Source organism: Hippocampus zosterae, chromosome 3 (genome assembly GCF_025434085.1).
Source record: "Hippocampus zosterae strain Florida chromosome 3, ASM2543408v3, whole genome shotgun sequence".
NCBI classification, from domain to species: Eukaryota; Metazoa; Chordata; class Actinopteri; order Syngnathiformes; family Syngnathidae; genus Hippocampus; species Hippocampus zosterae.
Window position 1 is genome coordinate 29,787,634 of NC_067453.1, and position 24,589 is coordinate 29,812,222.

The 24,589-nt window shown below is 53.9% G+C and overlaps 3 protein-coding genes across 6 annotated transcripts; 1 reads left to right on the forward strand and 2 right to left on the reverse strand.

The window, feature by feature from the left end:
* Positions 1–635: 635 nt before the first annotated feature.
* nup160 (nucleoporin 160) lies at positions 636–11,966 on the reverse strand. The gene is made up of 34 exons (XM_052060159.1): positions 11,840–11,966; positions 11,261–11,375; positions 10,829–11,039; positions 10,520–10,736; positions 10,234–10,427; positions 9,929–10,168; positions 9,768–9,865; positions 9,560–9,644; positions 9,406–9,474; positions 9,245–9,328; positions 8,721–8,891; positions 8,538–8,637; positions 8,295–8,460; positions 8,083–8,213; positions 5,161–5,321; positions 4,935–5,071; positions 4,791–4,861; positions 4,548–4,707; positions 4,381–4,450; positions 4,179–4,277; positions 3,983–4,105; positions 3,767–3,862; positions 3,592–3,686; positions 3,422–3,518; positions 3,223–3,328; positions 3,002–3,156; positions 2,857–2,917; positions 2,600–2,710; positions 2,384–2,507; positions 1,499–1,600; positions 1,283–1,424; positions 1,027–1,152; positions 871–966; positions 636–801 (listed from the first exon to the last, which is right to left on the reverse strand). Exons 1-34 carry the CDS (start codon positions 11,928–11,930, stop codon positions 718–720), a joined length of 4,188 nt encoding a protein of 1,395 aa, XP_051916119.1. The 5' UTR covers positions 11,931–11,966; the 3' UTR covers positions 636–717.
* A 728-nt stretch (positions 11,967–12,694) lies between these two features.
* LOC127598444 (transcription initiation factor TFIID subunit 4-like) lies at positions 12,695–18,479 on the reverse strand. Its single transcript, XM_052062301.1, has 15 exons — positions 16,778–18,479; positions 16,531–16,697; positions 16,329–16,430; positions 16,046–16,246; positions 15,849–15,971; positions 15,678–15,767; positions 15,437–15,601; positions 15,275–15,338; positions 15,086–15,191; positions 14,737–14,906; positions 14,476–14,606; positions 14,138–14,263; positions 13,994–14,050; positions 13,753–13,875; positions 12,695–13,663 (listed from the first exon to the last, which is right to left on the reverse strand). Exons 1-15 carry the CDS (start codon positions 17,841–17,843, stop codon positions 13,493–13,495), a joined length of 2,862 nt encoding a protein of 953 aa, XP_051918261.1. The 5' UTR covers positions 17,844–18,479; the 3' UTR covers positions 12,695–13,492.
* A 369-nt stretch (positions 18,480–18,848) lies between these two features.
* On the forward strand, positions 18,849–24,432 carry lsm14aa (LSM14A mRNA processing body assembly factor a). 4 transcript variants are annotated; one of them, XM_052062306.1, is made up of 10 exons: positions 18,856–19,123; positions 20,035–20,108; positions 20,568–20,731; positions 20,831–21,005; positions 21,424–21,624; positions 21,715–21,888; positions 21,974–22,130; positions 22,514–22,546; positions 22,843–23,047; positions 23,632–24,432. In XM_052062306.1, the coding sequence occupies exons 2-10, from the start codon at positions 20,096–20,098 to the stop codon at positions 23,659–23,661; spliced, it is 1,152 nt and encodes a 383-aa protein (XP_051918266.1). In that variant the 5' UTR covers positions 18,856–19,123; positions 20,035–20,095; the 3' UTR covers positions 23,662–24,432. The 4 variants fall into 4 exon arrangements, with proteins under 4 accessions (XP_051918265.1, XP_051918267.1, XP_051918263.1 ...); XM_052062305.1 differs by lacking the exon at positions 20,035–20,108 and having other exon boundaries at positions 18,849–19,123; positions 23,635–24,432; XM_052062303.1 differs by lacking the exon at positions 20,035–20,108 and having other exon boundaries at positions 18,850–19,123.
* The last annotated feature ends 157 nt before the right edge of the window (positions 24,433–24,589 follow it).

Consider the following 24,589-nt stretch of genomic DNA (forward strand, 5'->3'; position numbering starts at 1 on the left):
ACTTTGGTATCTGAGCTCGGAGGGAAATCGTAGTTGGAAGAAACTCCGAGCAGGGCTGCAAATGCCATTTCGGGTTTCAATGGGGGGGGGGGGGGGGGGGGTTAAACGAAAGTTGGTGTTTCAAACGATGGGGAGGGGTTTCAATCTCGGCTTCGGGTTTCAAAGTCTGTTTTCAAACTTGGGTCAGGATTTCAAAAGTAGCGTTTTAGACTAGTGTTAGGATTCAAAATTCAAATTCAAAAATAGAATTAGCAATAGCATGGAGCTAGCGGACCAAATGTTCAGCCGGGGGGCTCGTTTTAAAGTCGTCTCTGCTTTTTTGGCTCAACTTCAGCTGGGAGTGGCAGTAAAAAATAGAATTAGCAATAGCATGGAGCTAGCGGACCAAATGTTCAGCCGGAGGCCTCGTTTTAAAGTCGTCTCTTGCTTTTTGGCTCAACTTCAGCTGGGAGTGGCGGTAAAACAGATTGCGGTTTCTTTTTTTCGGAACAAATGCCGTCTGCGTGCCAAAGTGCCACCAGATGGCGCTGCAAGTTCGCCAAAATCGAGCTCTGATCACCGCGCTAGCACTTTCAAATGAAAGCAAAAGTGTCGGTGTGGCCAGTTGGAAAAGGTGCTCAGAAAAAAACACCACATCATTTTTTATAATACAATTTATTTTCTCATCAGGTAACAAAAAATTGCTATGTACATGCAAAAGCTTTCCAGGTCGAAGATTTAACGACGGGCAAGCACCATCCTGGTGGCGTTCTCCACCATCTTGTGATAGTCGGCCAGTTTGTCAGCAAGTCGCTTGTAAAGCTGAAACGGGCAGCAAAACGCCGCGGCGTCAACGCAAAGCACTTCCAACGGGAACGGGGAGTGACTCACGTCTCGGTTGGTCTGCGTGTCCTTGAGCGCCACCATCAGCTGATCGACGGGCGTGTACGGGAGCCAAACGCACGGATTGCGCGCCGACAGCGGCTTCTGAGCGGCAAACGCGGGTATTTGTCACGATGCTAACTAGCGCGTGGCGGCAAGCATTACCTTGATCCCAAAGTATTGATGTCCGCGTCCCAACAGCGCGTCCACATACTCGATCACCAACTCGGCCGCCGCGTCCAGCAGGTCGAAGTTCAAATAGAGACGCAGCAAAGCCGCCGCGTCCACTTCCTGTGTCGGCGCAAGAACAGCAGCGTTGTCGGATTGACACAATACGAGCACATCTACATTCCCGATCAGTCTTGCAATGGATTTGCTGCGAATTGTGCCGACGAGACGACGGGACGTTTGTGTGGCGCACTTTGTAGGACTTGACGAGCCAATCGGGTGGCGGGACGCCGTGCGACAGCAGCTTAACAAGAACTTGGCGGTGGTGAAGCCCGTTGGATGACGGAAACTCCGAAAGGAACCAAGACAGCAGGCGCCACGCCTCATCTGCAGCGCTACAAACAAACAAACAAAAGTGGGATGTCACGAGCGGGAATTCTCCGGGAAAAGTGAAGCGTCCCGACCTCACCTGGACTCTTTGGTGTTGACCACAGACGAGAGCTGATTGGCCGCCAACCACAGCCAGGCCTCGTTTTGAGCCTCCTCGCCACCAAACTGAAGCTTGATGCACCTGACCGCAACAGAAAAGCATTCGCCCGCTATTTGACACACGACAGTATCGACTCGTTCGCCAATTTCACATTTCAACAATAATAACACATTAATAACACAATAATAAAACATTCAGGGCGGCCCGGTAGCCCAGTGGTTAGGACGTGGGCTTCACAGTGCAGAGGTACCGGGTTCGATTCCAGCTCCGGCCTCCCTGTGTGGAGTTTGCATGTTCTCCCCGGGCCTGCGTGGCTTTTCTCCGGGTGCTCCGGTTTCCTCCCACATTCCAAAAACATGCATGGCAGGCTGATTGAACACTCTAAATTGTCCCTAGGGGGCGACTGTGAGCGTGGATGGTTGTTCGTCTTTGTGTGCCCTGTGATTGGCTGGCAAGCGGTTCAGGGTGTCCCCCGTCTACTGCCCGAAGACAGCTGGGATAGGCTCCAGCACCCCCCGCGACCCTAGTGAGGATCAAGCGGCTTGGAAGATGAATGAATGAATGAATAAAACATTCAAAAAATAAAAAATAAAAAAAACACCAAAATAAATATTAAAATTAACAATTTTTGGGGGAGGGGCACGAGGCTGCGGGCGCTGACAATCTCAAACGTGCGAGCAACGTCACTGATGCACACCTGCCAGTAGATGGCGGTCACGTGCGTGACAAACCCACGAGATTCTCATCAAAGCGGGTCGCCTTTTCAGAGCTTCAAAGCCGCTGCGACCCGAGGTCCAGAACGGATTTATGGGCGGAGCCACTGCCCGTTGCATAGTCGTGACAAAAGAATTCCCGAGGACTCACCTGAAGGTCAGCGCGTCGAAGAGCGGCGCCAGCGGCAGCTTGAAGACGCCGCACAATTGCCGGGCGCACGTGAAGAGTCCGGCGTCCAGCAGGAGGCGCACCAACTCACAAGGACTGGTGCCGACTGAACACAAGGGGGTGCGCACGCAAGCGCCGCGCTTTAACGGCGGGGCGGTTGGACCACCACGTGGACCGAAGAGTCGCGCGGTTGCGTACCTACGACGGCGGCCGCCCGCGGCTGATGTTGCACCAGCGCCAGTCGACAGGTCGCCATCATGAATTCTTTCTCCAGGTCGCGTAGCTCCAAAATGTCCACTTGGCGCTTGACTGACACACAGGAAGTGACATCACAACATTTTTTCTGATTGGCTGAAACATTCCCCAATGAGTACAATCCCCGCCCCCCCCGCTCTGTGTAATGCTCAACGATCCTCCAAAACGCTCGGTGTTGATTGACAGGTGTCAAGTCTGACCTGGTGGGCCCACAAACTCGCCGTCAGAGTTTCGTTTGGGAGATGCTCCCGGATGCTCGGACTGCAACAAAAACAAACCAAACAAAAACATTTCATGAGCCGCGCCCGTCGCGCGATCGACGCGCCTGCGTGCGTGCAAGCGTACCTCAGAGACGGGCAGAACCATCCACGCGTACTCTGGCCGGATGAGGCGCAGACAGTTGATGGCGGCCAGGAAGCAGTTGACCTGTTTCTTCAGGCCGCGCACCGAGCACACTTCGCGCCCCAAACGCACGCCCAACTCCAACATCACTGTCCCCGCTACACACACACCGATTCAGCTCGCCTGCGTGTGAACACCGCTTGCGCCTGCGCCTGCGCACGTACCTTTCCGGTAGTTGTGTCGGTTGATGTGAAAGGCATAGAGGAGTTCGTAGTAGTTGTGCGCGAGAAGGTCGACCCCCCTGGCCCGCGACTCGATGATTCCGACCACCTGATGAGAACAAAAGGGAAGGACGGGAAGGAGGCGGGGCTAACGGTCACGTGACCAACCAAATCTCGTCAAAAGCGCTCGCTTTTCCCAGACCTCGTCGTGCAGGTTGACGTAGGAGAAGTGGACCAAGTCGTGAAGCTGAGCTCGCTCGCATAGAACCACCACCAGCTGACGGAGACAGTCCAGTTGCCTGCACGCAAACACACACACACACGTGTGTGTTGTCACATGTGCGCGCATGTGACGCACATTCGCGCACTCACATGCTGGAGTCCGGGTTCTGGATCAAAGCCTCGTAAGCTTCACTGTTGTGTCCGAGGTCCAAATGATGCTTGAAGATTCTGGTCCACAAGGCCGCCTGGGGGGATGGAGGATTGTGCTAGATCCCGCCCATCCTGTGTGTGTGTGTGTGTGTGTGTGTGTGGTCACCTGACTCACCTGACTGCTGACATCATCGACGGCCTCAGCTAACGCTAACATCGCTAACTGGATCACAAGCTCCGGTAGACCGACGTCCTCCAGCAGACGCAGCACCTGAAACAAACGCGCCCGGTCCGTTAGCGGTTAGCATTAGCGCCAATCTTTTGGTCGAAGCGCCACCCGTTAGCGCTTAGCATTAGCGCTTTTGGCAGTGGCGTCGGCGTCAGCGCCAACCTTGTTGTAGTAGCGCAACGCGGGCGAGCACGCGGCGGCGCGGTCGTCCTCGGCTCCCGTCAATCTCACGAGGAACTCTTCCTTCTCCACCTCGCTGGCGGCTTCTTGGAAGCACCGCAAGGCCTGGCGGCAAATCGGGAAGCGGCGAGGGTTGAGGTGACGCGCCGAGAGGCGCAAAGGTGCGCGTTTGGCTCACCTTGTGACCCTCGCCGTTGGCGAGGTAGCATTGAGCTAACATAAAACGGCAAGAGCCGATGTTGACCTGGCACCACGGAGCGATCAGACGCACGTAGTCCTGCGCGGACAAAACGCCAAGAACGCACAGAGGCGGAGAGACGTTTGACGATGACACTCGCTAACGGTTACGAGCGCTTTTAGCGAGAATCGGCTGCACCGACCTGCAGCTGAGTGTACTGACAGTTGGCCATGAGGCATTCTGGGAAGCTGAAGCCGGAATTGCTGGGCCAGCTACGACGCGAGCGCTAAGTTAAGGACAACACGTACGCAAAAAAGCATCCGTTGGTATCAACGCGGCCCATCGCCATGGCGACAGCGGTGAGGATACAGCAGCTGAGCGAGCAGCTGCACGACGTTGGCCATCGAGTCGTTCCAGCTGGCGGCGGCGGAGGCGGCGGAGTTACTACTCTGGGAGAAGAGGTGACGGACGGCCATCTTGCGCCCGCAACTCTGGTAGAACATCTCCACCGCCGACTGCCGACTCACCGCTGGGACACGTGCGGACAAAGGCGTTAGCGGCCATGTTGAAAATGGACGGGAAGCGGGCGTCGGAGGCGCCGGCGTTGCCGACCTGCGGCGCTGTTGATGAGCGCGGGCGTGTCGTTGAGGTGTAAGGCGCTGAGGTGCTGCAGGTTGGCGTCTCTGGAGAAACGAGTGGAGCGGGAGGTCAAAGGTCAAATGCGGAAGCGGGTCGGCGGGCCCGGCGGCTACTCACGCGGCGTCCTCCGCAACTTGCGCGCCGACGCTCCGACTGAGGTGGCGGAGCAGGAAGTAGGACGACAAGAGCTGGGACGTGCGCGGGATCACTTCCTGCTGGATCTGAAGGAGCTGAGGCCCGCCGCCCGGCAACACCTGGCGCACGCCCACACAAAAAGCTTCTGCGTCTGATTTTCAGGCGGGGGGGGGGGGGGGGGGGGGGGGGGGGCGTGCGTTTGGCGTACGTGCTCGCCGAGGCGCAGGAAGAGCTTGAGGAGGAGCAGCGCGTCCCTGCACAGGAGCGTCCGCGTGGCGCTCACGTGGCTCAGCGCTTGGCACACCAGCGACACGGCGGTGGCGCTCGAGTACAAGCGAGACGCGCTCACGCGCACGCTCATGCTTTCGCCTACGACACACACACACACACAACCTGAGTTTCATTCAATGTAAGAACTTGGAACTTCTGGGAATTCTATTTGGTGCCCCATGTGAAAATTTCAAGGATTCAAAGTGCAAGGCCTTGAATCCTTGAAAACACAACTTCCATCCATCCATCCATCATCTACCGCTTATCCGGGGCCGGGTCGCGGGGGCAACAGCTTTAGCAGGGAAGCCCAGACTTCCCTCTCCCTAGCTACTTCTTCCAGCTCTCCCCGGGGGATCCCGAGGCGTTCCCAGGCCAGCTGGGTGACATAGTCTCTCCAGCGTGTCCTGGGTCTTCCTCTGGGTCTCCTCCCGGTGGGACATGACCGGAACACCTCACCGGGGAGGCGCTCAGGAGGCATCCGAATCAGATGCCCAAGCCACCTCATCTGGCTCCTCTCGATGTGGAGGAGAAGCGGCTCGACTCTGAGCCCCTCCCGGATGACCGAGCTTCTCACCTTATCTCTAAGGGAGAGCCCGGACACCCTGCGAAGAAAACTCATTTCAGCCGCTTGTATCCGGGATCTCGTTCTTTCGGTCACGACCCATAGCTCGTGACCATAGGTGAGGGTTGGGACGTAGATCGACCGGTAAATTGAGAGCTTCGCCTTTTGGCTCAGCTCCTTCTTCACCACGACAGACCGATACAACGTCCGCATCACAGCAGACGCTGCACCGATCCGCCTGTCGATCTTCCGCTCCCTCCTACCCCCACTCGTGAACAAGACCCCAAGATACTTGAACTCCTCCACTTGGGGTAAGATCTCCTCCCCGACCCGGAGGGGGCACTCCACCCTTTTCCGACTGAGGACCATGGTTTCAGATTTGGAGGTGCTGATTTTCATCCCAACCGCTTCACACTCGGCTGCGAAACGCTCCAGTGAGAGTTGGAGAGCCCCGTTTGAAGGAGCCAACAGCACCACATCATCTGCAAAAAGCAGGGATGAAATACTGAGGCCCCCAAAACGGACCCCCTCAACGCTTCGGCTGCGCCTAGAAATTCTGTCCATAAAGGTTATGAACAGAATCGGCGACAAAGGGCAGCCTTGGCGGAGTCCTACCTCCACTGGAAACGATTCCGACTTACTGCCGGCAATGCGAACCAAACTCTGACATAACTTAAAAAAATAAATAAAAAATAAACATGAGAGGACAGCAAGAAAATAAATTCGAGTTTGATTTGGACTTCTCGGAACCTACAGAAGGAAGGAAGAAAAACAAACAAACAAACAAACGAAGGAAGGAAGGAAGAAAGGAAGGACAGAAGGAAGGACGGACGGACGGAAGGAAGGACAGAAGGAAGGAAGGAAGGAAGGAAGAAAAAGAAAGGTAGGAATGAAGGATGGAAGGAAGGACAGGAGGAAGGAAGCAAGGAAGGAAGGAAAGAAAGAAAGAAGGAAGGAAGAAAGGACAGAAGGAAGGATGGATGGAAGAAAGGATGGAAGAAAGGATGGAAGGAAGGAAGGAAGGGAGGAAGAAAGGTTGGAAGGAAGGAAGGAAGGAAGGACAGAAGGAAGGAAGGAAGAAATAGAAAGGTAGGAATGAAGGATGGAAGGAAGCAAGGAAGGACAGGAGGAAGGAAGGAAGGAAGAAAGGTAGGAATGAAGGACAGAAAGAAGGAAGGAAGGAAGGAAGGAAGAAAGGTAGGAATGAAGGACAGAAAGAAAGGAAGGAAGAAAGGTAGGAATGAAGGACAGAAAGAAAGGAAGGAAGGAAGGAAGGAAGGAAGAAAGGTAGGAATGAAGGACAGAAAGAAAGGAAGGAAGAAAGGTAGGAATGAAGGACAGAAAGAAAGGAAGGAAGGAAGAAAGGAAGGAAGAAAGGTAGGAAGAAAGAAAGGAAGGAACGACGGAAGGAAGGAAGAAAGGTAGGAATGAAGGACAGAAAGAAGGAAGGAAAGGAAGGAAGAAAGGAAGGAAGAAAGGTAGGAATGAAGGACAGAAAGAAGGAAGGAAGGAAGGAAGGAAGAAAGGAAGGAAGAAAGGTAGGAAGAAAGGTAGGAATGAAGGACAGAAAGAAAGGAAGGAAGGAAGGAAGGAAGGAAGGAAGAAAGGACAGAAGGAAGGATGGATGGAAGAAAGGATGGAAGAAAGGATGGAAGGAAGGAAGGAAGGATGGAAGGAAGGAAGGAAGGACAGAAGGAAGGAAGGAAGAAATAGAAAGGTAGGAATGAAGGATGGAAGGAAGCAAGGAAGGACAGGAGGAAGGAAGGAAGGAAGAAAGGTAGGAATGAAGGACAGAAAGAAGGAAGGAAGGAAGGAAGGAAGGAAGAAAGGTAGGAATGAAGGACAGAAAGAAAGGAAGGAAGAAAGGTAGGAATGAAGGACAGAAAGAAAGGAAGGAAGGAAGGAAGGAAGGAAGAAAGGTAGGAATGAAGGACAGAAAGAAAGGAAGGAAGAAAGGTAGGAATGAAGGACAGAAAGAAAGGAAGGAAGGAAGAAAGGAAGGAAGAAAGGTAGGAAGAAAGAAAGGAAGGAACGACGGAAGGAAGGAAGAAAGGTAGGAATGAAGGACAGAAAGAAGGAAGGAAAGGAAGGAAGAAAGGAAGGAAGAAAGGTAGGAATGAAGGACAGAAAGAAGGAAGGAAGGAAGGAAGGAAGAAAGGAAGGAAGAAAGGTAGGAAGAAAGGTAGGAATGAAGGACAGAAAGAAAGGAAGGAAGGAAGGAAGGAAGGAAGGAAGGAAGGAAGGAAGGAAGGAAGGAAGGAAGGAAGGAAGGAAGGAAGGAAGGAAGGAAGGACGTACCTGGTAAAAGTGGACCATCCCCATAGTCCAAGTCCGTCTCCAGGTCCAACTCCGTCAGCAGAACCAACATGGCCGCCGTCGGGTTGGAAACGTCCTGCAGTTTGTTCTGAATGTCTTCCACCACGTTTTGACTGCGCACAGACATACATGCACACGCACGGTGACCGCGATGACGTCGACACTTCCGCGCGCGTGCGGGCGGGGCGACCGACTTGTCCTGCGCCAGGATTTTGTCCAGGACGAGCTTGGCGCTCCTCTCGGGCGACTCGGCGTGTCGGAGCGCGCTCTCCATGTCGGACGCCATCTCTGACGACACCTCGTCCCTCAGCACGCGCAAACACGACATCAGCGCGGCCACATCCGCGCCGACTGTCGATTCTGAACACACACGCGCAGGAACGCATGTCAGGAAACAGATGCGCAGACGCAGGAACGAGCCCCGGGGGGGTGCTTACCCTCGGCGAGCGGCACGTCGTCTTCGGACAGGAAGTGCTCGTCAGAGGACAGGTAGAGATGGTCGATGGCGAAACAAGGCAGCAGGAAGGAAATGAATCCCTAAAAGGGGAAAGCGCGCTCGTCTTGATGAGGGCGAAAGACGCGGAAGGAAAAAGCGGGCGCGGGTTGTGGGCGTGGCCTACCTTCCTGAGCAGGCACGCCATGTGACTGTGAGGACTGACGCTGATGGCGAGCGGCGTGGCCAAAGCCTCCTGGTACTGAAGGCAGCACGTGTACAACTTGGACCAGAATTGCACCTGCAGGTGGCGATATTCCTCCTGGGAAAACTCAAACTCCGTCACGCTGCTCTGGAGCTGGAGACGCAAACGCAAACGAGGAGTTCAGAACGAGGCCGCGAGGAAGCATTGCATGGAATCGGCTTCCTTGCAGTGGAAGGACACTGCCTGTTGGGGGCAGTAATGTGCCAGTTAGGAGCTTTGCCAAATGCCAAAAGCATTTTTTAAAATGGAGGGTGGGGGGCACACCGCATGTTTTTACTGGCTTTTTTTTTTGGTACACTACAACGCGGTTGAGTGCAAGGTTTCTTTAGGGGGGGGGGGGGGGTCAACAAATTGGGGCTCTTTTCGCATCTCCATTTCAATTGCGAGACGCGCGGTTTGAGATTCCAAAGCTAGCGGGAAACGACGACGCCGACGAGGACGCTCACCGCGTTCTCCACGGCCAGAGTGACTTCCTTCTTCAGTCCCTCCCACGAAACGTCCGGGAGGACGTCAGGACCTCGCCGGAAGATCTGATCAAAGGGCAAAGGTCAAGACGGTCAAGACGGCAAACGCAGGTCGCCCCGTCGCCGCGGTAACAGCCCCTCACCCGCAGAGCTTTGACGATGGCCGCCGCCGTGAAGCGATGCGGCGAGAAGATGACATCCAAGTAGGTTTCCTGCCAATCATCACGTCGGAATTATTTCGGCGAGCGTTCGGACTTGACGCCGACTGACTGACGGACGGACGGACGGACGACTCACTCGGGGATCCTGATCCGCGCCGATCTGGACCTCCTCTTCCGAGCGAGGCTGAACAAACACCTGATTCCACTTCCCCGACACGTTCCTGAGCAACGACAACGCGTACGGGAAGGAGGGGGGTAGGGTGGGGGGGGAGGGGGGGTCACAGAACGGAAGGAGGAAATGGCAGACAGGAGGAGCGAGCGCCCTAGCGCCATTTTGGACTGACTGCTCAAAGTTGATGCATTTGACGACGGCGTTGTTGTCTTCGTCCAGCCACAGGGCCCAAACGTCGCCGGCGGTCAGCGCAAAGTCCACCGGCGTCTCCTGCGGCCAAACACGGCGGCCGTTCACTTTTAGGAGACGCTCACGCGCGAAGTTTCCGCTTACCTGAGCGCAGAAGAGCGAAGAGATGTGCTCCAGACCGTAGCGGTTGTTGTCGTCGGCCAGCAGCTGCAGTACCACAAACTGGCCCATGCGGGGCGCTGCAAGGTACACAGCCAGGCACAGGCCGGAGGCGGCGCAAGAGGTCAGGCGCACGCGGTGGCCCGCGCCCCAACACCGCCCGGCGTTTTTGCGCACCAGCGGCATGTAGTCCAACATGTCCGCCTCCAGCAGGCACGCCTGATCCTGAACACGCAAACGAAATCATTCGCTCCTGCGCGCCGCCGTTGACGTGTGTCGCCGCGTCTCACCCGAAGCGACCACAGGCGCAGTTTGTGGTCCAGACACACGGCCAAGACCAGCGAGTCGTCGTCATCCAGCTCTCGCGCCGCCACGCCGGCCACGCCGTCCCACGCGGTCTGCTCGCCGCGCATGGCGCTCGGGATCCACACCGACAGACGACGCATCGTCCAGGTGGTCTTCAGCTCCGTCGCAAAGGCCTCGCCTGCGGGACACGGCGACAAGCAAAATCACACGCGCGCTTGCGCAACGAGACGTCAGCGCGCCGCGGCTATCGTGTGGCGTGTACGCCCGCACCTTGCGCGGGCAGGGTGATGACCACGACGCCCCCCGCGGGCGAGGCTAAGGCATAGTTAGCATCTCCGCGCCGCGTTAGCCACGCGGCGCACGCTCCCGCGGCGCCGCCGGCGGGGGAGAATGCGGCGGGGATGGCGGCGCCGTGACACGCGTCCTCCGAGTTCAGCTTGCCCACGTCCGTCAACACCGACTGCAAGTGAAGCTCCGTCACCACGTCCTGGATGAGAACGCGCGGAAGACGCGCGCCGGGGGCGTTAGCATGGCGACACGCCAGCGCGGCGCGACGCGACAACCGTTAAGAGGACTTACGCTGCGATACATGCGCTCGGGGTGCGGCAGCAGCAGCCTGTGGACGCTCTGATTGGTGGCGACGAGGACCGCCACGTTGTTGGGGGTCTCGGCCACGGCCACGCCTCCGGGCATCACCTGGCAGTGGGCGAAGCGCAGCCGGACGGCGTTGTTCAGCAGGTTGCCGTCCAACGAGTGCTCCGTCAGCTGCACCGCGTCGCCCGAAGTGGTCCTGACGGCCGCCCCGCCCCGGCAAACATTAAAGGAGAAACGCCGAAGATCATTTACGTGGGGCCGCGTTCTTCCCCCCCCAAAAAAATGGCCGCTAGCTCGCAACATCACCGCCACACAAACAACAACAAGAAGCGACTTCAATATACATCAATTGGGAAAAATCTTATCTTATCTTATCTTAATGCAAATCCCGATCAAAGTAAAGTGAGTGCCGCTGACCATGAGATGAATCTGTTGCTGGTGATGGAGTGCACTTTGTCACCGCCGCCGTTGTCATAGTGGAAGGCGCCGGCAGAATCTGGAAATTTCACGGCTCCCGAGGCGGGCGCTGGAGCTGCGCACATCACACCAACTTTGAAAAATAAGGCCCGTGGCTTTTTGGAGTGCCGAAAATTTAGTCTTAAGGGGGAAACGCCACCAAATCTCCTCCACTGCTCTCGGAAGCCCTTCTCTGATTGGCTGACGATAAAAATGTCACCATGGCCACAATATGGGGGGGCGGTCTCGTCTAAATAGTTCATTTCTAAATACACAAAGATTTATATCTATTGTAGAACTTACGTTTAAGGTATTTAAGGGCATGCCGATGTCACTTCATCAAATTTGTACACAACAAAATTAAACACGACGATTAAAAAGTTGCGGTCCATTCATACACACACGCGCGCGCAGAGCGCAATCGGCCGCTGGCTCCTGCTAGCATGTGCCGTCGGCGGAATGTCTTTTTTATCTAACTAGGTTGTTGCCAGACGTTGGACGTGTCGAACGGGACACAATACAAGCGTGCGTTGACTTTACCGAGTTTGATTTGGACATCTCGGAACCTTTGGACGGCTTCCCGCTCAAACGCGCAGACCTCAAAGAAGCTTCTGCCCAGCGTCGCCGCCATGTTTGCCGATGAGACTGTGACGTCACTACCGGAGTGCGCTGGAGCGGCCACCGCGGGCGCGTTTAAAAAGCGTCACAATAATTTCTACAGAAGATCGCTTTTCGCTTCCAACCATGCGTTAGCACAAAACATTAAAAAATGACATTGGCACAAACAGGATGTCATTCTCAGGTCTAACAACCCCCTGCGTGTTGTTAGAAGCTTTATTCTTTTTCCGTAACATGGGTGCTAATTTTGATTAACATGTCTGGCTTATACAGTACTGCGTGATAGCATTTAGCTAGCTTCGCGGACGTTCGTTGTTAAATCAATTATTTTAAACGCCAGTTTTGCGTGGAACAATGACAAATAAGCAACTTGAAGTGAGAACGTTTTGCCTCTTGTAGAAGTGGTTCTTAAATGCCCGACCAAATGGCACAATCAGCATTCATTCAAATCATAAACATGACTTTCGGCAGTGGGTTGCCTTCTGCGTGACGTCATTTCGAAGTTAGTTGGGTCAGTCAGTTCGAGCATTATTAACGCACTCACACTCATCCACAAACTCGATCCTTGTCCAAAAACCGAGCTAACCGCATTCTCTAAGGAATAACTTTGGAAAATGCAAAAATTCATTGCACCGTGCCGATGCTTTTCAACCTACAAACCTTCTTTTTGAATCATTATTAATAATTTCAAAATAAGAGCGTATTTTTATTTCTTCACCTTATTTTTATTAGCATCGTTTGACAGCGACATCACTGCCCGCTCATGTGACTCGTGCGCACTTTCCAAAGGTCTTTATTTCATTTGAGTAAAGGTACAAACAGGTGTAAAAGTCCACGGTTGAGTAGAGAATGTAGGAAATATAAATAATCGTAAAGGTTGGCACCGACCGACCCACCGAGGCGCTCGTCACAAGAACCGAAAGAAAGAAAACATTAAAAATCTGCAAAAAGTCTTAAAAAGTGAAGAAAAACTGCATTTCTCACTACAAGATCAAAGTGGAAAGAAAGTGTGCTGCTGTGGCCCCCGCGCAGGAGGGCCAGAACAAAGCGGCTCCGGGGCAGCGCCTCTTTCTGCTTCTTCGCCGACCCGCTCGACTTGGAACAATCGCCGCGCGTCCGCCGTACTTTAGCATGGTAGCGAAGCGCTCGGCTAGCTTGAGTGTTCCACGGGAAGAGTTCCCGCCACTGCTAGCGTGTCATCGATGGTCAAGTCATGATGTCGATCAGCCTCTGATGGGTTAGATTCTGGTGTGTGTGTGGGGGCAGAACCCCATTTTCGTGTTCTGAAACCTAGCATTTAGCCCAAGACCCCTTTTACAGATGGGCCGTCGCTTGTTAGCTCCGACGCTAAGCCGCTAACGCTTACGGCCGCCATCTGACCCGCCCCCGCATGTGGTCACGTGATACTACGGGGAAGTGTTGCTGTGGCGACGGGGGAAGGCACACGTCAGCGGGATGATCTTGGGAGGGAAGGGGGGCGGGGGGGGAGGTGGGGGTGGACTTTGCGGGCGTCCGGGGGCGCGGGTCCACCTCGACTCCTAGAATGTGAGGGAGCGGTCCCGGGGGGGTGCGTCCTCACTTGAGCAGTGCCTTGTAGAGCATTAGCGAGCGTGCGGTGCTGCCGTCCTGTTCCAGACACACAATCAAGTCCCTGAGGTTGACTCTGGTGATGCGCTGACGCCAAGGTTGCCGCGGCGACGACAAAGACGACGCGGACGCCGCCGCCGCCGACGACCCGGACGACACCTGCCGACAGAGGAGCAACGTCACACATTCACGTCACCGCAAACCCGCGTGTACTTTTTGGAGGTGGGGGGGGGGGGGGGGGGCGTTACCTCGGCAGCGGCGCCGCCACCGCCCGGCGAGTCCATTTTGCGTTTTTTCCTGGGCCCGATGGCGGCGAGCGCCGTCAGGTTGGCGTCGCGTTGGCGCATCTGAGCCAACTCCTGCTGCTGCATCTGTCAACAAAAACATCAACCTAGTTCAAAGATCAAATCCCATTTTTGCCGATCCGCGTTTGTGCTTAGCGTGCGGTTGCGGGTATCAACGCTCATTTCGACCAAAAATCAAAGGAACCTCTTTGGCCTTCTGCTTGAGACGGGCCTGCTCGGGATCCTCTTGCCTGGCTCGACTCTGCCAAACAAACACACACACACAACGCAAATGAAGCCGAGGACGGTCGGCCCGAGCGTTGCCGGCGCGCCGCCGCGTGATTCGGACCTTGGCGGCCTTGAGCAGGATCTCCCTCTCTTGCTCGTCCTTCCTCTGCTTCTCCAGACGCTCCAGTTGCTCAAAAAAGCGTAGCTGGGAGCGAACGTCGCTCGTCTGCTCGTGATGCTCTTCGTCCTGGCCGCAATCGCCGTGACATTCCCCAGTTAGCGGGATGCTTCTCGCTACGCGGCATTTCGCGCGACCGTCATCGGATTTCGGGTCGGGTCGTTACTGCGTCGTTACTGTGTCGTTACTGCGTCGTTACTGCGTCGTTACTGCGTCGTTACTGCGTCATTACTGCGTCATTACTGCGTCATTACTGCGTCATTACTGCGTCGTTACGTCACCTTGACTGCGTCCGATCGGTGCTGAGCCAGAGCCGTGACTTTCTCCAGCAACGAGCGTAGTCTGGACTGCGTGGCGTGCGACACCAAGTTGACCACCTCCAGGGGCACCTCGCTCACGCCGAGCCTGCGAGCTGATCACGCAACACGGCAATCGGGGAAACAACTTGTCAACTTGGTCAGCGCAAAGGACGGTTTACCTAGCTAGCAAATAAACACCAGCGGTTAACAAAATTATTTTCTTTAAAAAAAAAAAAAACTCACCTGTGTCCAAAATGCGTCGGTGCAGCAGGCCGGCGGGCAGGAAGGCCTCGTCCTTGCACGAACGGATCTTGGTGCCCACCAGTTCGGAGCTGGTGGCCAGGATGCGGGCGTTCTCCTCGCTCAGGTTGACGCCGGCCATGGAGGCCACGTCGTTGATGTCGTCGTCGTCTCTGCGACAAAGTCGAGTCTCAAAGCTTTAATTTTGTCCACATGCAAAATTCTTGCAAAGATGCAATTTTATTCTCTTGGATTCAATTTTTTTAATCCTTAAATTCCAAAATATTAATTTTTCCTAACGCGTTTTTTATTTATTTACACCGGAAGATAGTCAATTTAATTCCTGCCTCACCTGAAAGTACCGCCCCCCGGGTCTCCCAATTTCTTCTGATTGGCTGGCGCCGCCAAGGTGACCACACTCTTAGCGACCATGGCGGCGGGTCCTCGCATCAGAGCGCCTGCGCAATACAAGCGGTGAGCAGATTGCATCGCCCCGGCGCCACAGTGACACCTGCTGGAAGGAGGACTTGCCAACACTCACCTGGAGTTCTCACACCTACCACTAGGGGCGCACGAACTGTCTGCATGGTGCCGCGACCCATTGCCTTAAAAAAAAACAACAACAACATTGCAATCAAATTGTTTATTTTTGTTTCATTTAAAAAAAAAAAAACATGCGAACAAAGTGCAAATCTTTCCCCACCACGGTCGCGGTGGCGAGCGGCGCGTTCATCCGGACGCCGGGCGTTCCGACAGGCAAGCGCGGTCGGATGGCGGCGTTCATGGGCGGGGCATAGCTGGAGGTGGGGGGCGTGGTCAGCGACTGCTGGCTGCTGAGAAGTGACTGACGCAAGGCGGGAAGACTTTTCTGAAGACGCAAAACATTTGAGGGTCAATGATCGACACCAAGCGCTTCTTGCGATTCGTGGGAGGACGACGACAACCTTGAGGAAGGGGATGAGGTACGGTTGCGGGGATGATTTCAGCTCCGCCTGCAGACGACTCGTGAACTCCTCGGGCTCAATCTTTGCATCCTGCGCGCACGCCAACACACACATACGCACATTACGGGTTGGTGTATACACTTATACACACGTGCGCGCACATTAACGTACGAGGAGGTCCTGGACGAGCCCTTTAACGTTCTTGGAAGTGTCCGGCGAAGGCGAGTTGTTCGACGCTAGCTTGATGAGCGTGGCCAGGAAGTTCTTACACTTCTTCACGTTTTCCTGCATTTCCTGTCGACATCAAAACACAACATAGCATTTCCCAGACCCGTTCGCCGCCGCAACCCAAGATCGAACGGACGCACCTGTGACACCAGCGTCACTCTGCTGCCGCCGGGTGCCGCAGCGGTACCGGGCGCCGCCGCCGCTAACGGCTTGACGACGGCGGCGGCGGCCGCCGCTGTGGGTGTGGCAGTCGTGACCTCCGCCGCCGATGACGGCTGCGCCTTCGGGGGCGGGGCCATCTTCACCGAGACACCGGCGGTACCGGAGGTCACCGTGATGGCCTTTGGATGGAGAATAAAAATGAAATCAGTAAACATCACAGTGCCCCCCCACACCCCCCACCAAGAAGAGAAAGCGTCTCACCTGCACCGAGGAGGATGAGGATGGCGATGAAGAGGAGGCGGGAGACTGAAGCCTGGTGTGAGGGGGGGTCGCCAGACGGATGTTTTGAGGTGAAACGGGAGTCTGTGCACACACACACACACGCACACCCACACAAAATGAGACGCAACACCCCTGGCGGCCATTGTGACTTTTGCATCAGGCGGCGGTCATCACGACTCACCGGAGCGGCGGTGCTGACCCGGATGGCAGCGGGCGCGGTGGGCCCAGCGGGTCTCTGCGGGACGGCGGTCAGGCCGGGGCTCTGCTGCGTCTTGGCTTGCGCTTGGGCCAGGACCTGCTGCGGCACCATCACCAACTGACCCGTCTCGATGCGGACCAGAACCATACCTGACACAAGGAAAACATGGACGGGTGACTGGTTTGCATCCGAATATTTGGAGTTGTGCGGGTTTGGTCAAGCTGCTCACCTGCCGGCATGGTGAACCCGGGGGGCAGCTGGATGGTTGCCTGCTGCTGAGGCCGGACGGCCAACAGGGGGTGAGGGGCGGCCGGACGGACGGTCCCGGTCGGCGTCCCGGCTCTCTGGAGGTGGACGGCGCCAGCTGGTCTTACTGCGGCCTGGCCTAGCCCGTTGACGGCCGGCTTGACCGCTGGTGGAACGAGGGGCTGTGCGACGGGCGAGCAGGCTGTAGCGGGGGGCGGCGGGGTGCTAGTCAGGATGACCGAGTTCCCAGATGTGGGCTGACCCGGAACCAGGATCTTGCTGTGGTTCACCACCTGAGACGGCGAGGGAGCCCCCGGGGGTACCACAGAACCCCCTTTGGACTCCACGCCGTTCTGAGCCGCGCTGGGGAGTCTGTGCTGGGGGGCGGGGGGAGCCGCGGACTGGGTTCCGGGAAGGAAGTTGACCGGGGCGGCCATGACCGAAAGGGGGCTATTCGCCGTCGCTGATGTCACCACCATCGTCGTTGTCGCCGCCGCCGCCGTCGCCCCCGTCGTTGTTGTTGTGGTTGTCGTCGTCGTTGTCGAGGCGGCGGAGCCGAGCAACTTGACAGCTCCCGCGGTACCGTTCAAACTTTGCAAGCCGGGCGACGCCGTCCTGCCGCTGGTTTCGGCAGCCCGCTGGAAGCTAACGGCAGCGGCGGGCTGAGCACTCAAAGTTTGAACTGCCGGCGCGCGGACGGGCGAGCTCGAAGCAGCCGGACCGAACGTCTCGGGGCCGGCGCCGCCACCGACTGGAGCCGCGCTCCCGCCGCTGGAGGTAGAAGAGTATGAGGGGAGAAGCTGAGCGGCGGGAGGCTGGAGCTTTAAAGCCGCCCCTGGGTGTCCTTGTTGCGGCTCTTGCTCGCGCACTTTCCCTGAGAAGTGAGTGGCGACGGCCTGGGCTCCCTCGCGTTTGCCGGCGGAATAGGACGCGGCAGGGCCTTCGGCCTCCCCCAGTTGCGATTCGAGAGAGCCAACTAAGTCGCTGACTGCCTTCTCGTCTACTTCATTGAAGAGCATGTCCTCCAGCGGGTCGGAGGCTCCCGCCATCTTGATGCTGGCCCCTTGTGCAAATCGCGTTTTAGAATTTGCGCATGCGCCGAACACCCGCGTTGCTTTTGAGTATAGAAAGACAGAAACTAGATCCACTCGAAGGACTCGGCATTCTTCGGTGCATTACGTAACTAAATAAACCAAAAGGCGGTTGTACAGTTGCTGTGTTTTGCTTTTCTTGAGATATTTTACATTTTTCTCTATTCCGCCTTTTTTGTAAACGTGAAAAGTGATCATTTTTTCTGACAATCTTATATAGCTGACACTATATTTTTTTAATTGATTATCCTGACTGTTATCCCATCAATTAATCAGGTAATCTGATATAAAAAAATATTTTGAATTAAAGTGAATTTGAAAGTCCCTGATCACTGTATATTAAACAATTGTTTTGGACTATTTGGGATTGTTGAGTGATTTTAAACAACAGCAGCAATGAGGCAAGATCACATGAGGGGGTGATGTACTCATCAACCATTAGTAGTTTTCCAAAGTAAAAGCAAATGTTTGCAAATACAATACATTTTAATATCAATGTCTTATTTTGATAAAACACAAAGGACCATCAGTCAAATGAGCTCGTGGTAATACAGTATCATTTTAAAACAAGGAGCACTGAACATGACGATGATTTGGGATCTATTTTAGTGTATTGACGTGTCTGATTTCGTTTTCTTTCAAAAAAAATATTTATATATTTTTAAAATATGGAATTGATTAAAACGCATTCGTTAAAATGAAGAGTGATGACATCCCCGAGCCGCGGCTTTTACTCTCTCCGAGGTGACTTCTGCAACTTATTTTTGCGCCGTCAACTGACATGGATTGAGGCCCAAAGACCTTTGATTGTTGTCTTGCTATTATCTGTGAATTACCGTGGCGGCTTCGTGACATAAAAGAGCAACATTTTTGTTTCTTTCCACGTTGGCAAATCGCGCTCCGGTTGCCTTTCTCGCGAATCTACATCTAGGTGCCCGCGCAGTGCAACAGTTTCCCATCATCCTTCGCGGCCGCGGGCTGTCAATGGCGGATGAGGATGACGATGGATAGCAGCCCTGTCGCTAGCACGTTAGCACGTTAGCATGTAGCGCCGCGAAATTGACGTCGCTGTCGACGCTAACAAGCTCGTCGTCACAAAAGACCTTAGGAGGACAACATGAGCGGCGGTACGCCCTACCTCGGCAGCAAAATCAGCCTCATCTCCAAGGCGCAGATCCGCTACGAGGGCGTCTTGTACACCATCGACACGGAGAACTCCACCGTGGCTTTAGCCAAAGGTATCCCTTAGCATTAGCGCGCTAGGCGGCTAATTCTGGAACTAGTCGCCGGGCTGTCAAACTTGATTTCGTCGCAGTTACGCTTACATTCCCCTGGAAGCGTTTTGCCGCCACACCAGAAAATAAAAGCTTAGTATCACATCCCAACGTGATATGTTTCACCTTTCAACGTGAATATATTTCTCTTTTCACGTGATAAATTTCAGGTTTTACAAGTTTGACTTATGGATTCGACTAAACAAAACAAATCAATTCCCTCCATTTCAAGTCACTGACAGGGAGCTCCAGTCGTCAATGTCAAAAAGAAAAAAGTATTGGGAGTTGCAAATTAAGTTCTATGGTTTTTGTTATAATGTGTACTAAGGACATTTTGCTTTCAGATTAAAAAAAATTTAATATGAGAGAGACAAATGCAGCTTTTATTTCATGCTGTTTACATCGAGATGTTTTCAAGTGAGCAAAAGTAATGGAACAGGTGACCGATGGGTGTTTCTAGTTGCTCGGTTGTATTTGTGAGACATCACATTGTGCTTGTTTTTCTCTATTGGTTTCACCTGTGAAAACTTGATTTGCTGCTCAGCAATCATGAAGATCACAGAGAAAAGGGAACATTGATCGTACCTATTGCACAAACATTGTTCATTGCAAACACAGCAATTTAGAATGTCCATTAAAAGAAAAAAAAACGTACTTGTGTACTGAGCAACAGGTCGGCCAGCGGCATCAACAACAGTCAATGGACCCGCTGATGATCCAAAACACACAAGCTCATCCGCAAAGCCCCCCCGGTGGAGTTCGTGGCATAGCTTGGACTTGCATTCTGGAATGGGCTCACTATTGATGATGTAACTCGGGATGGTAGCGACGGAATTCTGACGACTGCAAAAATCATTTTGTCTGGGAATTGACAGAAAAATGCATCCAAATGAGAGAGGCGGCAATAAAGGCCAGGAACGGCATTTCCCATGAAGAATGCAACCGTCTGGTAAGTTCGGGGTTATGTCACCAAATATTCAATTATTTGTCATTGCCCCCTTAACCTATTATAATCATCTCTGATCTGATACTTTTACTCACTTGAAAAGTGCGTGGCCTCAAACAACATTTGTTCTGTCCCAAGTTGTTGAACATGCCTCGATATCGTCAATACCAGGAAATCAACGCTGGAAATCTCCATTTTGTTTCTCGCTTGATTTGAAAAGCCGAATGTCTAATACTTTTGGATGGGCGTCAAAGTGTCCAATTGTTGGAGTCACTTTGGAAAACGTCATTTTCTCAAATGAATGATTTTTTTTTTCATAACCAAAAGTTTCAAATCACTGTCCAGTTTTGAACACGTTTGAATGGAGACGCGAGTTAGCCGCTAACGGAAAGCCGCTAACGGAAAGCCGCTAACAGAAAGCCGCTAACGTAAAGCCGCTAACGGAAAGCCGCGTGTCTCCAGTGCGTTCGTTCGGAACCGAGGATCGGCCCACCGAGCGCCCCGTCCCCCCCCGCGATGACACCTTTGAGTACATCATTTTCCGAGGCAGCGACATTAAAGACCTGACTGTGTGCGAGCCCCCCAGGCCCAGCGGCTCCCTCCCCCAGGACCCCGCCATCGTGCAGGTGCGTCTTGTTTGAATACTGCCGCGGTGAGTTTTGAAGTTGAAATCTGAAGTCGTAGTAGTAAAGTACTGAATGTGCTTTTGTCGCTCTCCTCCTCAGTCATCCGTAAGCTCCGCCCCTTTGCCGTCGGCGGCGTCGGCCGCCGCGTCGCTCCCAAACTCCTTCCAGTCGGCCCCTTCCTACGGGCTGTTCAAACGCACCCCCGCCGCCTCCTTCAGCCAATTCGCTCGCACTCCTCAGCTGCCCCCCCCGCGCTTGGGACCCGCTGTTGGCGGTAAGCGCTTCGCTAACCCCGCTCATGACATCACGTACGAGTTCCACGTCCAATCAGAATCGTCTTGACGAGGAAGCTTTGGTAGTTGCGAGTCATTCTCCAAAAAGATGAGAGAACCCCAGTTGATCGCTGGGGGGTGTGGACTTTGTCACTCAATACATCAGCCCAAGCCCTCAAGGTGCACGTGTTCAACGTCACAAATGCGACAGTGTAGAATGTGAGGATGGCAACCCCCAGTGGACAAAACTGAGAATGCACCTCACATGCATATCTTTTGAAATAACATTCCCGTCCATTCTCTTCACCGTTAATGCTGTGAAGCCTATCCCAGGTGACAAAAGGCGAATCAGACCCAGGATTGGTCGCCAATCCGGGAGTGATTTCCAATCCGGCCTGTGAGTGTGCGTCTGTCCCGCAGGTAGCCGCGGCTGTCCCGCGGACGTGTCGAGGAAGAGCCCCGCGGGTGGCGAGCAGCTCAGAGCGGCTCAGAGCGACTCCGCGACCAATCCCGGCACCAACCCGGGGGGCCGCCCGAATCCCCGCCAACCTCGCGCGGCTCCAGCTTCGCGCTCGAGCGGCCAGACTCGGCATCATCAGGACGCCGCGGATGCCAGGAGGGGTGAGAAGAGCGCACGCGCCTGCGCCTGCGCCTGCCCCTTCCCCCGCCCTCAGTTGCGCACCGCCAACCGTTTTTCTCTCTTTCCCCCAGCGCACAACGGCCGGCGAGGCCGAGGGGGCGGCCACCGCGGCAGAGGGCGCTTCATCGTGCGGCGAGACGGCGCCAGCGTGAAGTTCGACAAGGACTTTGACTTTGAGAGCGCCAACGCACAATTCAACAAAGACGACATTGAGCGAGAGTTTCAGAGCAAGTTGAAGCTGAAAGGTGCCTGTTCCTGCTCATCTTTTCGACCCGGTGCAAAACATTTTCACGATTTTCACAACAGCTTTTTTTTTCATGGCGCGCTCAGACGAGAAGAGCGAGCCGGCGCTCAACGGCGAGGAGAAAGGCGACCGTCTCGTGAGCGACGACGCGCACCACCGGGGGGGAGGAGATGCGCCGGGACCAAAGTGCTACTATGACAAGTCCAAGTCCTTCTTTGACAACATCTCCTGCGACGACAGCAGGTGACCTGACACGCGTGACCCGCAAGCAGGACCGTTGGTCATTTCAAATGCAGTCGCGGACCCCCCGTCGATGATGTCACAGCTAGTTCCTGTTTCTAGCCGTGTTTTTCAGCCCTCTCGTCCAGCACGACGAGGCACGTTTTGTTTCAAAAGGCATTTATTTCATCTTTACATGAACTCGCTGATTTGACCTTTTCATAGTTGCTTTGACCTCTTAAAGGATGACGAGTGAAAGTGAAGTGACTGGAATGCCGCCAGTTTTTCAGTAGGAAAAAAAAATGGACCAATGTGAAATAGTTGTCTTGCGGTGGACTTTTCAGTCCTATCTCCTAACTTCTCGCCCAACCCCCCCCCCTTTTTAATGTCTGTTCTTCTTCCAACAGAAAAGGCAACGGTTGCGGCGGCGTCTTCCCGAGGTAGTCGCAGAACTCCCACACTGACACACACCGCGCTGGGTTTTCACGGGGTAGGTTGCGGCACGGCGCAGAGATGACGGTAGCGGCATGGCTCAAGCTCTGTCGAAAGTGCTGGTTGCTAAGCAACCAAACAGGGAAGTAGCCCGGTGCCTTTTGCCCGTAGTTCGGGCGTCAAGTATGCCGTAGCTGGCCGGTTTGTATTTGTCACCAGTTGAACTGTCCGCCGGAATCTTTTGCTGTTGTCCCTCTGAAATCGCTCCGTCACGATTACCCCCCCCCCCCCCCCCCCCCGGCAGGGAACGCCGTCAGACGTGGGCGGAGGAGAGACGGATGAACGCCGAGACCTTTGGCTTACCGCCGCGTCACCATCGAGGTTACCGGGGGAGAGGGCGGCCCGCCGGCCGAGGGTCCTCGGCCCCGCCTCAAAGGGGCGCTCTCGGGGGAGGATACCGAGGAAACCAGGCCGGACGGGAGTTTGGAGACATTGCTGCAGCTTACGGGGTGATGCGACACTTTTTTTGACAGCATTGTGATGTCACGCAGCGTTGCTGTGAGTTTTGGGCATTGAGAATTGAGTGGAACCGAGACTAGGATTCCGCTTCCTCCTGGATTCGTTCAGATCTTAAAATGGCAGTACAAAATTTCACTGCCTTGTTCGCCGCAGGGAAGTGGATGAACACAAACAAAAGGTGAACCATAGCAAATGGCAACTTGCCAGGGCCCATCTCACCCAAATGACACTATTGGCCGCTCTTCGCAGAGGATCAAGAATATATGCTTGCAAAAATGGTTTTGTTTTGAGGTGCGGCGTTGTTAAATCCGTCGCTTATAGGCTTAGAGCCGTGTGCTTGTTTGAAATACACAAAGTCGTTGATTGCCTTGGTTTGAGCTTCAGCTGAGAGTGGCAGTAAACCCGCCGGAAGCCTCTTTTTTTGCATGAATAGGCGATGAATCGCTATTTCCCAAAACGTCTGCATTGGCGACCAGTCAGGTGACAGCGCTTGTCAATTCCGAGGAAACAAAATGAGCCCAATGAAAAACTCGAAGGCCCACATTGATAGACGACTGTCTGTGTTTGCTTTCAGAAGGATAAGAAGATGCCTGCGGAGCGTTGACCATCAACAAGCTGAAGATGTTTTTGTCACCAGCACTGCTCGACTGCTGCAGTTTCCTAGAAAAAAAAAAAAAACAAAGCCAAAAAAAAGAGTGTCTGAAGCGAACAAAGCACCCGTCACGTTGCTGGAGTGTTTGCTTGAAAACCTGTCATGAACGAAAAGTTTTGAGTGGATCAACATGATCTGGTCTTCATTCACTCCCGAATGGACGTGCGCCTTGTGAAATGCAGTCACACAGTTTCATCGTGTCTTCCGCCATCTAGTGGGGAAAAAAATATTGTTCTGTAAGTCACGAAATGTCGCTGGCATAAATGGGCGGAACAAAGACGTGCAATTAGTCGTAAATCATTTGAGCGGAACATTATAAGGCGGGGAAAGTTCATTTGAAGTGTTGACGAATATTAAACGCGTTGCAAACTCATATCAACGTCAATCATTTGTTTCTCTTTAATGGTTGAGAGGAAGGAAATGTCATCCGTGCCGCATAGAGCACATTTGACAATGAAGTTGACTTGAGCTTGAACGTTTTGTCCATGGCAAATCACCCCTTCAAAAAGATAAGGATGAAGATACGACGTAAGACGGCACTTCCGGTTATTGGCACGTTGCTATGGTAACCGAGCCTCACCGTGTGCAGATGAGTTGCTCCTCCCTGCCGACCTGTCATCAATTTACATGAGCTGTGACGTTCATATATGATTAATGCAAACTTGTCTACCAGCAAAACTTAATGCTGTTTAAAAAAAAATAAAATAAAGAACGTTAATGAAGCGTCGATCAAAGTCAATTTGTTTCTTAAAACATTACGGGCCGAGCATACGGACGCTTCCATCCAAATGACGTCATCAGCAGACGGATTTCTATAACTCAATTATATTTCCAAAGCACTTCAAAACAACCACCGCTGTCCGCAAAGTGTTGTACATGG

Coding starts and splice junctions, on each gene's coding strand:
- nup160 (XM_052060159.1), bottom strand. CDS start 11,930: ATGGCGGCGACGCTGGGCAGAAGCTTCTTTGAGGTCTGCGCGTTTGAG. Junction 11,040..11,260: donor AGCAACAGATTCATCTCATG/GTCAGCGGCACT, acceptor GGCGGCCGTCAG/GACCACTTCGGGCGACGCGG. Junction 967..1,026: donor ATCAATACTTTGGGATCAAG/GTAATGCTTGCC, acceptor TTTGCCGCTCAG/AAGCCGCTGTCGGCGCGCAA.
- LOC127598444 (XM_052062301.1), bottom strand. CDS start 17,843: ATGGCGGGAGCCTCCGACCCGCTGGAGGACATGCTCTTCAATGAAGTA. Junction 16,431..16,530: donor GGGTCAGCACCGCCGCTCCG/GTGAGTCGTGAT, acceptor GTGTGTGCACAG/ACTCCCGTTTCACCTCAAAA. Junction 13,664..13,752: donor GTGGCGGCGCCGCTGCCGAG/GTAACGCCCCCC, acceptor CTCTGTCGGCAG/GTGTCGTCCGGGTCGTCGGC.
- lsm14aa (XM_052062303.1), top strand. CDS start 19,003: ATGAGCGGCGGTACGCCCTACCTCGGCAGCAAAATCAGCCTCATCTCC. Junction 21,006..21,423: donor CTTGGGACCCGCTGTTGGCG/GTAAGCGCTTCG, acceptor TCTGTCCCGCAG/GTAGCCGCGGCTGTCCCGCG. Junction 21,625..21,714: donor CGCCGCGGATGCCAGGAGGG/GTGAGAAGAGCG, acceptor TCTTTCCCCCAG/CGCACAACGGCCGGCGAGGC.